This window comes from Lepeophtheirus salmonis, chromosome 5, assembly GCF_016086655.4.
Source record: "Lepeophtheirus salmonis chromosome 5, UVic_Lsal_1.4, whole genome shotgun sequence".
NCBI classification, from domain to species: Eukaryota; Metazoa; Arthropoda; class Copepoda; order Siphonostomatoida; family Caligidae; genus Lepeophtheirus; species Lepeophtheirus salmonis.
The window spans coordinates 62489678-62504058 of record NC_052135.2 but is presented as its reverse complement, the minus strand read 5'-3'; the positions used below and the strand labels follow the sequence as shown (position 1 = coordinate 62504058).

General features: G+C 29.4%; 1 protein-coding gene across 1 annotated transcript in view; it reads left to right on the top strand.

Moving 5' to 3' along the window:
• Nucleotides 1-14381, top strand: part of LOC121117601 (neural cell adhesion molecule 2) — a 434435-nt gene that overhangs the window by 314794 nt on the left and 105260 nt on the right. The window contains exon 7 of the mRNA XM_071888883.1: nucleotides 6773-6917. Coding sequence (XP_071744984.1) covers nucleotides 6773-6917 — 145 coding nt within the window. The remainder of the gene's footprint in view (nucleotides 1-6772; nucleotides 6918-14381) is intronic.

Below are 14381 nucleotides of genomic sequence, written 5' to 3'. Positions count from 1 at the left end.
TTTTTCATTCATCCTCTGAAGCTGTTGGAGCATTTTCATTGACAATGTTTCACAAATTTTCAATGGGAGACAAATCAGGACTGTTGGCAGGCCATGTGCATTTGCCCCAGAAAGAATCCAAGTTGTCTGAACACCATTTTTGACTGAAGAGGATACATTTCCAGTCATCTGCAGTCCAGTGTTTCTGCTCACGACAGAAATGAAGCCGTGCCTTCCTTTAGTTTTCTCATATTTTGGGGTGCAGACGAGGCTTGGCAAAGCATTCAAAGAGTGCCTCAGTTAGTTGTGGACAGATGATTGGATATTGGAGAGCCCTTTGAATTTAATCTTGCTACAAGTTTCCTTGTGGATTGCCTCTTTTTGGTCAATGATTTTGAAATCACCAGCTTGGGAACTATGCTACTTTTTTTCTTCCTTCCTGGAACCTTCTAATTTGCAAGGGCTTATCATCCTTCCTTTTCTTACACCAATTTTTAATGGTCCTGAGAGGCCTCTGTAACCTTTGACCAAAGTATCTCTGGCTTTTTCAACCCTCCATGTTGCCAACAGCCTCGGCCCTGGTCTCCAAACAGTGTTCTCTCACCATTTCGGTTATTGAATTTTAACTAATATCCTGTGGTGTTTTCTGAGACATTTTATACTGATATATGATGCAATCATCGATAATTATTGCATCAGAAAAATTTAACATTGCCTTCTGATTGTATCAGCCAAATTTCATTTTATTCCGACCAAAAATAATTTTTTTTTACTATAAAACGGATATATTTAATACCACCATCAATTTTTGAACATACTGTAAATACGCAGATCAAAAAACAAAGAAAAGTTTATTTAAGATATTATTTATATGTATGTGACGAACAATTTATTCATGGGCATAAATAAAGGGTTAACAATATATATTTACATAAATTGAAGCACAGTTTAATAATAATTTAAGAAAACACTTAAAAAGTCAGGGGTAAAAATATAAAAAACAAGCATTTTTAAATATCTGGGGTAAAATTTACCCATGGGCACAAATAAAGGGTTAATAACATAAAAAATTATCAAAAACTATATATTGAGGTAAACAAGAATTTTTGTAGATATTGATGAGTTCGTTCATTTTAAGTCTATATATATTTATACTATTATCCCTAGAAGTGTATCATTTTTTAATTGAAGCACAGTTAATTGGCTTTGACTTGATACCCATATCAATGCTATACAATAAGCCGTTGTGAAGCTATAGTAAAAAGAATACAAAAAAGTAACGTGTTTTTTTTGCCCTTTTTTAGAGCCATCGACAATAAATTTTCAAGGCCCATGTGGAAGGCATAGCTGACCTCCAAAATCCAAATGACTGGTATATTTAGTTTTTATAGACCTTGGAAAACGGGAAAATGTCAATTATTTACAAGGTCATAAAACACAGTCAAAATTTGAACAAGTCTGATGTAGATTTTAGAAAAAAATATTTAAAAAAGCATACATTGTAGACTAGAAATAATTTCCATGGGTTTTTAGATAAAATCAACCAAAAGCATACTTTTTCAATGAAGGGTAAACAAAAGAAAGTTAAATTTTGTTTACTAGTATCATTAATAAAGAATATTTGGAAAATTTTACTAAATACAAAAGGAAAAAAGCACATAATCATTTTAATTGTTCAACTTTATAATCCACACTTGCACTCTCAAAAAAAAAATCCTTTGAAACGTAATTCTAAAGGAAAAAGTAAAATAAAAAATAGCTTTTCACATTTCCAAGTAATAATAATAATAAGAGAAGAAGAATACATCTTCGTATTTGATATTTTATAAGGAATATATATTTCTTAATATATAATATTATTATTTGCATTTATACTTATTTAAATAATGTATTTTCCGCCTTCTTCACATTGTAAAACTTTTTATTCATATGGTGAAAAATTTGCATTATATCTATGAAACAAACTATAAATAAGACTAACTAAGTAAATAAATAATATGGTGCGAACGTGTGCATTAGGGTGACTCTGTTGCATAATAAAATCATGAATTTTGACAGATAACGCTGAAAGGAAAAATAAGAACATATTATTAGATTTGTATAAAATATAATCTAATCGTGTGTGATATTTTTTTCTTGTTGGTAATCTCAAGAGTGTTTTTATTTTATTTTCCCATGCTGTTACCATTATTATTTAATAATTGAGGAGTTAACCTCTAACAAAGGATTAGTTGCGGTGTTATAAGTATAAGTGCTTGTTGGACTCGGAGGATAATTGAGAATCTACATTATTGTAGTTTATATAATAAAATGGCATGACAGCTAAGCTGTCATGAATCAAACAGCTTTAAATTTTCCAGGTTACCTTTTTTTTTTTTTTTTTTTTGGTTTTTACATTGCAGCATGCCATATTTTATAATACTTTATACATTATATTACCTTGAGCACAGCAATGAATTATTTTGAAAAAATAATTCCAATATTTTCTTAACATTGTAGCTTAATCCAAATTATTTATTTAAAAAAATATATTTTAGACACATTTAAAACCCCTAATTTTCATTGGCAAAGTACAAATCGCTTCAATTTCATTACACAAATGTGTGCCTTAGATCCATATAGAGAAGAAAAGAAAAAGAGATTAAACTTGTTGGGACAAAGCCGGGGTATCAGCCTCACCCTAGTGTGCATCTCAAATGTTAGAATGGAAATAATTTATAATTTCATATACAAGACATCTTTATGAGTATTAATGAACATATACAATGAAAAATAAAATTTGCATTACTTATAAAAAGTACCTCAGATTTTTTTATTTACACTTTTGCAAAACAATAATAGTATATTATTATTAAAGTTTTCTTATGCCCTGACAATTTTTGATATCCTCTTAATAATAAATCAAAACCTTAATGATAATAGAAAATTAATGACAAAATGTCACCACCTCTTTGTATCCATCTTCCATCTTTATTTATTTTGGTGTATCTAAGAAATGAAACCATTTCTTTAACTTTTTTTTCAACTTTTTACTTGTATAAAATTGATATTATTTTACTCTAACAATTGTTGTGAAGGGTGGTATTTAGTTATATTTATTTACATACCAAGTAGTGAATAGGTATTCTAACTACTTTTTAATTGTATTTTTAAGAGGTGTAAAGAGTTTCAATCATATAGATAATCACATTAATGAACAGCTGTTGTTGTTATCTTTCAAACAAGATATTGTAAACAAATAAATGTTACTTTTGACTAAGATGAAAACAAAAAGGTTGGACATTATAACTTTGATTCACATCGTCCATGACAATTCGGAAATTGTCAACCAGCTCGGAGTCAAACGTCACAATATTTACCGCGTTTGAAAGTCCCCAGAAGATAGATCCGGCCTCAAAGATGGTCTTTGAAGCGTTAAGCCAGTGAAGAACGATTTTTACATGGCTGCTAGAACCATCAGGAAGGCAGTGAAGGGCAACTTGGAGTTGTCCACATAAACAAGGATTCCACACAACATTCTGATAGGTTAATGAAGGCAAGACAGCTTTCTAGTCCATGTTTTGTTGCCGAACCCTTTATATATATTATTTTTTTACACTACCAAGGATTTCGAGGATTTAGACATATCTAATCATGAAAAATAGTGTTTTATAAATTGAGAAGTATGCTGATGGAAGAAAGAAGGGGCGTAGCAATTTCAGAGAGGATTTTTAAGAAGTATTATTTTATAAAAAATAAGAGAATTAAAACTTTTCTTTACCGAGCAAAAATATATTTTTTTTCAAGTGAGGAAGGGGCTGCAGATGAAATTGAAAAGATCAAATAATAAGAATGAAGAAAATCTACAAGTCTAATCAAGAGTACCCGTGATTTTATAACCACCATTATTCTGCAAACAAAGAAAAAGTCAATAAACAATTTATAGCAATGTTCTGACGATTTAAAATAGAAATAAAGGTCATTTAATGAGTCAACATAAGGGATTTAAAATTACCAACGTATCTAAATCAGTCGTTCTGTTTAACTATAAAAACTAGATTAAGCCATCATAAATACAAATATGAGGCAGTCACGTTATGACTATGTTGGAAATATATGTAAGAACATAATATTTTTTATAAGTAGAAAAATTTGCTTTAATTAAAGTCTAAATTATAAATAATGGCAAATTATTTTAGAGCATGAAAGGTACTTTAAGTTTTAATAAATTATTTTAATTAGTAAACGAAGAAATTGATTTGCTACCATAAATTAAATTATTGTACGTTGAGGACACTTTAAAATTTGGGATGATTTTCAAGTACCCATAACAGATGTGATCGATTTTAAGTCTCCTATAAAGTCTCAAATACGACCCTAGTCAAAATAAACTTTTTAGACGACTTGTACCGTCACAATGTTTTAAATTATGGAACCACTGTAGTATAATACTAGATATATGAGATATAATCAAATACAATGGATGATACTGAAATTCCTAATATTTTTTTCATAAAATATGTGTTCTATTATGCGTATGAGCAAATAGAAATAGGAATGTATTGCTATCTTGAAGATTTAATATTGTGCAAATATGACTTATTTCATGCTTTTGCACTAAGTCCTGCCTTCCCAGTTCTAATTTTTATTTCCCTTTTACAATTATTTTTGCAATTTTATATTTTTGAAAATCAAGAAATCTTTTATTTGACAAAGCATTTGTAAATCCTGCAATTTATGCATAATTTAGAATTACAATTACAAATATTTGTTTAACTCCAACTACCAATCAGTAGTTGTTGTTTTTTTTATAGTTTCATAATTTTAGAGACTTATTTATTTTTTCGAATCGTTTCTTATGGTAATTTATAAGAACATATATTAAAACAATTTTGCTTCGGTTCAGAATATTCATAAATATGACAATGTATGGAAATATTTACATATTTTCATATAAACACAGTTTGAAGAAAATATGGAAAAAAACACGAAATAATAAATCTTTTAAAAGACAACTTTGATTGACATAAAATATCCATGGTTTAATATTTGTATAAATGATTTACATGTCAGAGTGTAGATTTTTACATCATAAATATATGAGTTTTTTATTAAATTAAAGTGTCAAAAATGAGAAATACAAAGATGAAAATATATAGTGTAATAGTTAACTCCTTAATATTAATTTATTCAATTCACGAAAATAGTCAAAAAAATTGTAAGTTATAAACTATAAGTAAATCTGATTTTACATGGTTGATTTTATCTAGTGGTACACATTTTATTTTCTTCAGATTTTCAAGCGTAAAATTTAAATGAGAGATTTTATGAGGACTTATGAATAACAAAATCCTCTGAAAATAATGCTCGGCACAACTTTTATTTATATATGTGAGCCGACGCTTAAACAATTGACTCAATATTAGGCCTTGATGCATTGAAGACTTTTACTATGTAGTCTGACTCGAACTTGGTCCATTCCTTCTTCACGGAATCCTCTATAGACTGGACATTCCTGTGAGGAGTAGAATACACCTTCTACTCCAGACGCCCTCAGATAGAGTACTCCAAAGGATTCGTGTCTGAAGAAGAGTGTGACTGCATGTTGAGGTCCCAAAAGTACCTCAGGAAGTTTTGTGGTCTTAGTGGAGCGATGACACAGAGCTCCCTCTAGAGTAAAAAAAAGCTGTATCCGAACTAATATCTGACGCAATTTAGCACCTTCTTATCACGAAGTTCTATGTAAGTATCTGCAAGAGCCGCTTCTCCCTCCCCACAAAAATGGGATAGCAGACTTTGCCCGTGCTAGCTACTGGACCTTTTTTTCTGAAGACGTGTCTCACTGAAGCTGAGACATTACCTGGATGTTTGGTTTGTAATGTAGCGGCTGTTATACTTATTCACACTGGCATCAACAGGGATTTTTTTTCTACTAGAAAGAACAAAGTTTTGCCCAAATTTTTGTCAGCCATGAGGAAGTTTGCAATCTTCTTTGCTCTTTCCAGCCATCTCAGCTTACTCTGCTCAAAGATAAGACGTCTGTTGTCTTCCTCTTTGAATTTGCACCAAAGTCATTCCGAATTGCCAATAAAAAAATGAGTACAATTAGATAGATTCAACCCTGTAGAATTATACTTATGAAACATCAACGCTTCTAGCCACCAAAAAGAAGTTTCCTGTAGACAACATCTTCTGAAAAAAATGATAACATGATCTTTGTTTCGCCACTTGGTTTATTGCTTTGTAATACTCAAAACTAAAAATATGTATTATATACTAAAGACCATAAAATTGATCATAAAAAATCAAATTAAATTTATTAATATGTACCAACATATTGCAATTTATGATTGAAAAGGACTTGCTATAAAAGACTATATGTCGAATAGAGGGCGCTATTTAATTTAACTTGACCCAAACTATATACACATTTCATTGAGGAAGAGTCAAGGAAAAAATGTATAATATAGAAAAATATTTTCATATATGGTATATGATGGCCTTCTTAAATGCAACTAAAAGTAATCGTCAAAATAAATTTATGCCAACCCCAAATTAGGGGATGTTTTTTTTTTCTTTTTGCTTTTGAATATGCAGTTGCTAGTTTTTTCTCAATAAAAACTTTTTAATAACTTTATTCATCTAATATTTATTCAAATAATATTACTTAGTAAGTTAAAAGTAAATTTAAGCGCTTTGATATGAATCGGTAGAATAATTGTAATGAAACTTAAATATTTAACTGAATGAAACATATTCTTGGTTCCAATAGTCTTTTTGTTTTAAATAATTTAATTTCAATAATTATTTCTAGGCTTCCCCTGATGGTAACACAACAGTGGGTGTTTTACAGTTTCTACCAAAGATGGAGGATATTGGAAAGGAATTGGGTTGCAAGGCACTTAATCCTCTCATTGTAAAGAGTGCATTACGGGATAAAATTCTCCTTAAAATAGATTGTAAGTATTTATTAATAAATTAATTAATAGTTTTATTGCATTAGCCTAAGGAAATTAATATTAAAAGCAGAGTGGTCTGGAAATAGAGTCCTATTAATAAAAATAAATTACTCACAGACCTTATTGAAATATGTACAAACAATTTTGAAAATGTTTGATAATTTGCTATAATTATCAAAAATATATTTCAATATTTTTTCCTAATTCTGAACAGCTTGACGGAGACACTTTCTCACTGGCTTGCAGCTAGTCTGCACTAGGTCTCGCAGAATGTAATTATTATTCATCATTGAGCCAAAAACCTCTATTAACCTCCATTGAAATATAAAGGGAGTGCAGATCCAGCACGAACATTGCTAAAAATTGTCTTTAACTATTCTTGGACTATATTTGCAATGTATGCTTTAGCTCAGACTTATTTTTTTTATATCTTTATTCATATCATGCATGTAGATATATAGAAAACATAAGATAATATAATATGAATTGATTGGAGGAATAGTGCTACATTAACATGAATTCACATTAAATAAGCATTATAACTTAAAATTATATCTCCAAACCAAAACTTATACGGAAGGACAATCAAACATTTCAACGAGCAGGAAATATTTTATAAAATAATTTCACATAAAACAATTCAATCCATTGTCTCCCTCTATGAAACCTACAAACAATTGTTTTTAAACTAGTCATGTATCGAACTGAATCTAAAGTTTGTGTTTGACAATGTCAATAGCATTATGCTCACAGGAATCTTGCGATCCTTGGTATTTTTAACGAAAATTCACCATATCCAGCTGCAAACAGCAAAACTATTCCTTTCAAATTCTCCCTTAGAACTGGCTTTCCATATTCCGATTCATTGGCAATAAGAGCTTTGGCTCTCAAAAGAGCGAAATGTATTCCCCGATTTCTAGACCTTTTTGGTGTTTACATTGTCAAGAAGCCGAACAGAACGGTTGCCTTTAAAGTATTAATGTTTTCCCTCTCCACATTCAGAAAAATAAATTCAAATAAAAAAGGAAATCAAAGGACACTCGAAGAAAGTATGCAAAATATTTTGAAAAAAAAAACATTAAATCTTTTCTTTATTTTTTCTGACAAAACACTATTACAAAATATTTGTAACTTGTGTAACGAAAATTTACATACAATTTTTTTAATTTACTTATGTTTAATCCTCCACCATTGAACTGGGATATTATTAACCTTTTAATCTATAAATAGGCTTCTACATTTTATCGCCCTTACTTTTCAGTATGTTTCTGAATATTTTAATCAGATTATATGCAATTCCATATTTATATCCAGGCTTAGTAATTTTAATTTACTGTTTTGCTTAAAAGTCGTTCTTTTGTTTTGTTCTGATTTCTCGGATATTTATTTCTTTAATTAGAGTGTTGTGTTATAAAGTGGCAACTACAAAATTATAATGATGTGGTTATTGTTTTATATAAGACATGCAACTTCATTAAAACTGATAGGTGCTTCCTTTTGATTTCGAAAGTTATAATAAAATTAATTTATATTTCATACGATTTATTATTTAATTTTTTTTAAAGATAAGAATAACAATTATATCTTGACGAAGCTCCAAAATCATGTTATTAAGATTATTTTAAAATAAATATTGACTTCTTCTCGATGTCTTATATTCCTATTCATCAGTAATAATACAACATTTTAATCACGTTACAATTATAATCGTTGTTTACCATGGAATAAAATACATTTTAATTTTGGCTTTTATTTTTTACGCAGTATAAAAATGATGTTCACTAAAAGAGGGTTAAGTTTCATGATTTTTAATCCTTTTGTCAAATGTAATTGTAGATATATTTACAAAAATAGTCTTATATAATGGATATTTATAAAAAACTAGAGTTATTTAAAATAATCTTGTTAAATTTTATTCAATTTTTATTTATTAATATTAATTATGTTATAGTAGTATATAAACCATCGTTTTCAGTGACACATAATTTCCGTATAGAATGGAATATATAAAAGCCATTCTAAACTTAATTCTACATATTTGACTCTCAAATTAAATCAATTAATGTATCTCTAGGGGCAATATTATTATTGTGTCAAGTGTATTGTTGATGACTGATAAATTATTGTAAAAGTCCTTCAAATTATAAATTATTGTACAGTTCATTTTGGCAATGTGTTTTACTTGCATAACATGAAATGTATCTTCATGTGACTTTCTTTAAAGTTAAATTTATTCCTTCCTCCATGGAATTCCTCTCATAACTTGAATTGTTACCCTAATATGAATACATGTACATACACTCAGCATATATATAATTAAAATATTTATAATTTTATTTAAATTATATGCAAAAAAACGGTTCATGTTGCTCTAGGATTAAATTGATCATAATTATCATAATATATATATAAACATTTATGTGCATAAATTTGGTATGATGTGGAAATCAGAAAATAAACAATTTTCTATTAAAAAAATGTGTTATTTATATATATGTTTACACAATAATGTGTTATGATATAAAACTGTTGATAGTTTGTAAATATCACTATATTACTTTGATAGTAGACAAACAAAAAATCAAAACAACAGCATAGCTTTTTCACCTCTTTTCAAACTCAAAACATAAATAGTTTCGCTATAGGATAGAAACTTTGAGCCTCTTCACTAATAAACCGAATTCAGAAAAGTATAGATAGAGTTACTTTCTTTGTCTCAAAGAAAAAGAAAAGAGTAGGCACCTCTTCTACAACTGTTTAAGGATTCTTGGAGTCCGTACGATCCTAGAAGGGGGGAAAGAAGAATACGGGGTGGAAGTGAGGATACTATTTTGGATGATCACTACCTCGAGTCACCATACCACTCATTTTAAAATATGCTTTTTAATAACAAGTGTCTTTATCTGTAATCACTAAAGTAAAGTCTTCCTATAGGCTTCGAAACTTTTTTTGAATGGAGTATTACTTTGATGAGGAGGTTTGACAATAGAGAGTCCAGGATTGTTGTTTGCCTCTTTCTTTTGATAACAACAAAGCTATAAATATGTAATGTTCAATTAATTTTAAAATTAATCCCTCGGAACAATTTTAAAAATCGACGCAACCTCAAATACGTACACAATGTAATGATACCTCATATAATGGATTAGAAAATTGAACTTTTGTATTTTATACATCATGTAATCCTTTTCAATGTTTGTTTGATTTTTGTTTTTTTTCAAATATAAGAATGTTTTTTTGTCTTTTTTATATTAATGAAGGATACGTAATTAAAATATGATTTTATAAGAAACGTCTGTTTTCTTTGATTTCTTTAAAAGTGATATATGCTCTTCTGCAAAATATATGAAATAAATTAAAAAACAGTATAAATAAATTTGAAAGAAATATGTTCTTTATCGATGGAGAGTTGTTTTATATGATTCATTACTTGAAATTGTTTTTTTTTCTGGGTTTTTTTCGATAAATATTGAGTTGGGATCCAAAAACTTGCAGTAGAAAGAGTGAAACACGAAAAGCATATCTTTATAAAATTAAGAAAAAACAATTTGTGATATGTTGATATACTACATTATTTATGCACTATACTTTCCTTCATATGCAATAACAGCCTCGAACCCCGGCTAAGAGAATGGAAGCAATGACGATGAAAACAATATCCATTGCGTACAGCGCATGATGGCAGCTTGGAGCGAATTCAAATTTAAATAAAAAGTGTAGCAGACCTTTTTCTCCAAAACGCCTTAAGCTGAAAAGTACGGGGCCCCCCGGGGGTTATCAGGACTGGAGGAAGGCCACATGGAGACAGGCTAGAAGTCATCTAAATTGTTGCTTATATAAATTTAAGACAATTAGATTCACCATGCAAATTTCAACACTATTCCCTTAATTTATTGGACTTATTGATGTTGTAGGCAGTTTGGATGGAGATACCAACGTTTTTTCTGTAGCCTTCTTGTTACAGACACCGGCACGGATTTCACAGGTGTTGTATTTTTTGTTGTTGGTCTAAAATGTTTACATTTAAAGACATAGTCGTTAATATTTCGTTATATTATACCATAATATTTTATTTTTTTCAAAAACGAAGTTTTACTCTCTTAGTATATAGGACATATTAAAAGAGCATAATTAATTTACTTTTTTCTTGATAAAAGAAAATAATCTTTAGCACACATTTAGGTCATAAATGTATATCATATATTCCCCATGAAAAGCATTCATTATATTCGCGAACATGGGATCCATCATTTTGCCATTATTAGCTGATATATGAAGGAAAATTTTATATAAAGCTTTATGAACAAAATAGTCACTAATTCATCTCGATATCTATCTAGCAAGGGCACAGGCAAGTACTAAATAGATGTCGATCCTCAATTCTACTCTGAGTCCAACGAGAATTTATACTTATTACTCTTCAATAAATCTTCGTAATGCTCTCCATTATTCATGACAACACTCATAGTTGATTAATTTATAGTTAGATGTGATCTCTCCAAAAATTAAAGAATAGTAATAACAGTATCGTAAAATAATATCAGATTATCAATTACAAAAAAAATCACACGCTAATAAGGTCATATTATTTTCCATAAAACCCACTTTAAAAGCCATTTCTTATATTATACTTTAAAGTATTTATATGCTACAACACAATATTGTTTAGAATCGCCGTAGCTCATGGACAACGCACTTAGGAATTTTTATCTCTTCAACTGAATGAGCGTAGGTTTGCGGCCAGGTGCTTCCCAGAGAAAGAAATATACTTTATTTATGTATATGGAGTTCACACTAGATTTATAAGTTATTTGGAGTAATTGTAATACTATAATGTTTACTTATACTTAATCAGCGCAACTCCATCTAACCAATTGACGGAACATTAAAAAAAAATATTATGTTGTGTTTTTCTGGTTCATGTCATAATGTCATAATAGTTAAACATGTGTTCCTATATACCTACATATTAGCATAAACATATTGCTTTCCCCTCCCTTTTATATATGTTTTTGACATCACTTTCAAAAAAAAAAAAAATGAAGTAGTTCTTACATTTTTTTTTTTTACACATATTACATCAGTCAGAAATCATCAAAGCTTATAATCCAAAAAAGAAAACATACTATGTCCAGGTAACAATTATAAAAATATAAATTACAAATATGTCAATGTATGAATTTGAAATATTTTATACTTAATTAATGTAATGAAGGAGGAAAAGAAAAAATAAAAACCGGTAGATAAATAATCAGATCAAGAAGTGAGGTTCTCAAGCAAGTTCTGAACACTCTATAGTTTTACTTATTAGTATTTATCTTCGATGGAAATGGAGCCGAGGATTAATATCGCTTCAGAGACGTAATCAAAAAGCCAAAAAGGGAGTTCTTGGTTCTTGTACTTCATAGCGTATATCATACCTTGCACTTCGGAGATTAGCCACACAATTTTCCACCTATCCTTATACTTTGACGACATTAGAATGAGCCAATCCGAGGGACTCAGTCTTACATGAAAGTTTCTCCAAACTTCTTCCTCCGCCATCCTAAGGATCGGTATAATTTTATACATTGGTAGAATAAATGAAAAGAGGTCTACAATTATTTTTGGGACGTATAAGAAATTTTCTCCTTAGGATCTTCCCAGGATTTTTTTTGTTCCTAGATTGTATCTCAGCCACTTTTGACGTATGTCAGTGACTGGGTTCTTCAAATTGATGTCATGATCTGCATGTAGGAAGTTCTTAGATTCTTTAAAAGAAAAGTTATTTTTAAATCTATGTCTTATAATTTAGTATGTCATCATTATTTAATGATATGTACTGTTATCTTAAGAAAAACTAAATATACATTCCTGATTAGGCTACTGTGAATATAATTTGTATTTAAAGCATAGCTCAAGATATTTATTTATATAAAACATTCAAAGAAGAAAGGAGTTGCAAAGTCTTTGAAATAGCCTAATAATAATCCTAGTATGACTATAAAGAAAATAATATAAATGTACATATATAGATTAGGGTGAAGCTAGTCCCCAACAAGTTCCTACATTTTGACAGACAAGGTTTAATTTATTTTGGTACGATATATGGATCTAATAAAGATGATTACGGAATTTTGTTGAAATGTATTCTTATTTATATCAAACACATTGCCGATAACATTTTTTTTAAAGTAAAAAACCTTTACAAGTCTCTTTTAATTTTTTCCCCCAAATTCATTTATTTAGATTAAACTACAATAATAAAAAAATAATGTATTTATATATTTTTCTCAAAAAACAAATTATAAGAAATGTTAATAATTTATATTTTTACTTCAATGTCTCTGAGCAACAGATACAATACAATATGTTTTTCTTTTTTACTTCATATATGAAGGTTGAATGATGTGTACATTCTAATTTTCTAAGAAATTCGCTTTTGTTCACAAAGTAGTATTCGGCATTTTCGAGTTATTAGACGGCTTCGAACAGAAAAACTATTTTAAGAAAGATAGAAGATAAGTACCTCAGAAATCCTTATTTCGTTTTATTACCGTTTTTCATGAGTACACTGACATTTAGTTACTCAATAATTAAATGGTCTCCCTTCACGAATCACAAAATGGAGTTCCACAAGTCTTCACTCAAGGAAATGATCAGATCTCTTTTTTACTCTCTCCACAATAGTACAAACACTATTTTTACTCTCACGCAATACTCCTAAAAAATCGAATGTATCCCAGACGACGAAGCTCTCATATAGGCTTCCCAACCTTGTGAGTAAGCTTTGAGAGGCGAGTCATTAAGCTTCTTTGGGCTTACATCAAGAAGTACAATATTCAGGACTCCAAAAACTAACATACTTTACTCATAACAAGCAGATGGCTAAGATCTTCAGAGAATACTAAATATGTGCATTCGGTATGGCAAAGTTGTTCAAGTTTTCATCTTTATGATTGAATGTGGAGAACTACTACAGAATTCCAATTTTTACACTATTGTTTTATGTTATAATAAGATCCCAACTTTTGCTGTCCTCCCACCCCATAAAAAACCTACAAGTAACAACTTTGTCTAAATTTTTTTTTTAATCTACATAAATCTATATCAACAAACAATATATAGGGTAGGGGTTTTAAATCCTGAACCAATTGAGGCCTCAATATCTTGACAAACCTGAGATCTAAGTTTACCGATGTGTTAATATATGATTTAGCTGACAAATTTGTAGAAGGAAACATACAAAATCGTTGAAATGTCATCCATATACGATCGCTCCGCCGACATTGTTGTATGTCTCCGTCCCAGTTCTACACCCAATAAAATTAATGAGTAACAAAAATGCCCAATTCAACTGTTTACGATGTTAATAAAGCTTTCAAGGAGTCGGATGGGTTAGGAACACCTGTAATGAAGACCCATGATCGTTTTGGGCTAAATAAATGAAAATAGTTAAGGGAGTACTTTAAACTCTATAATTCT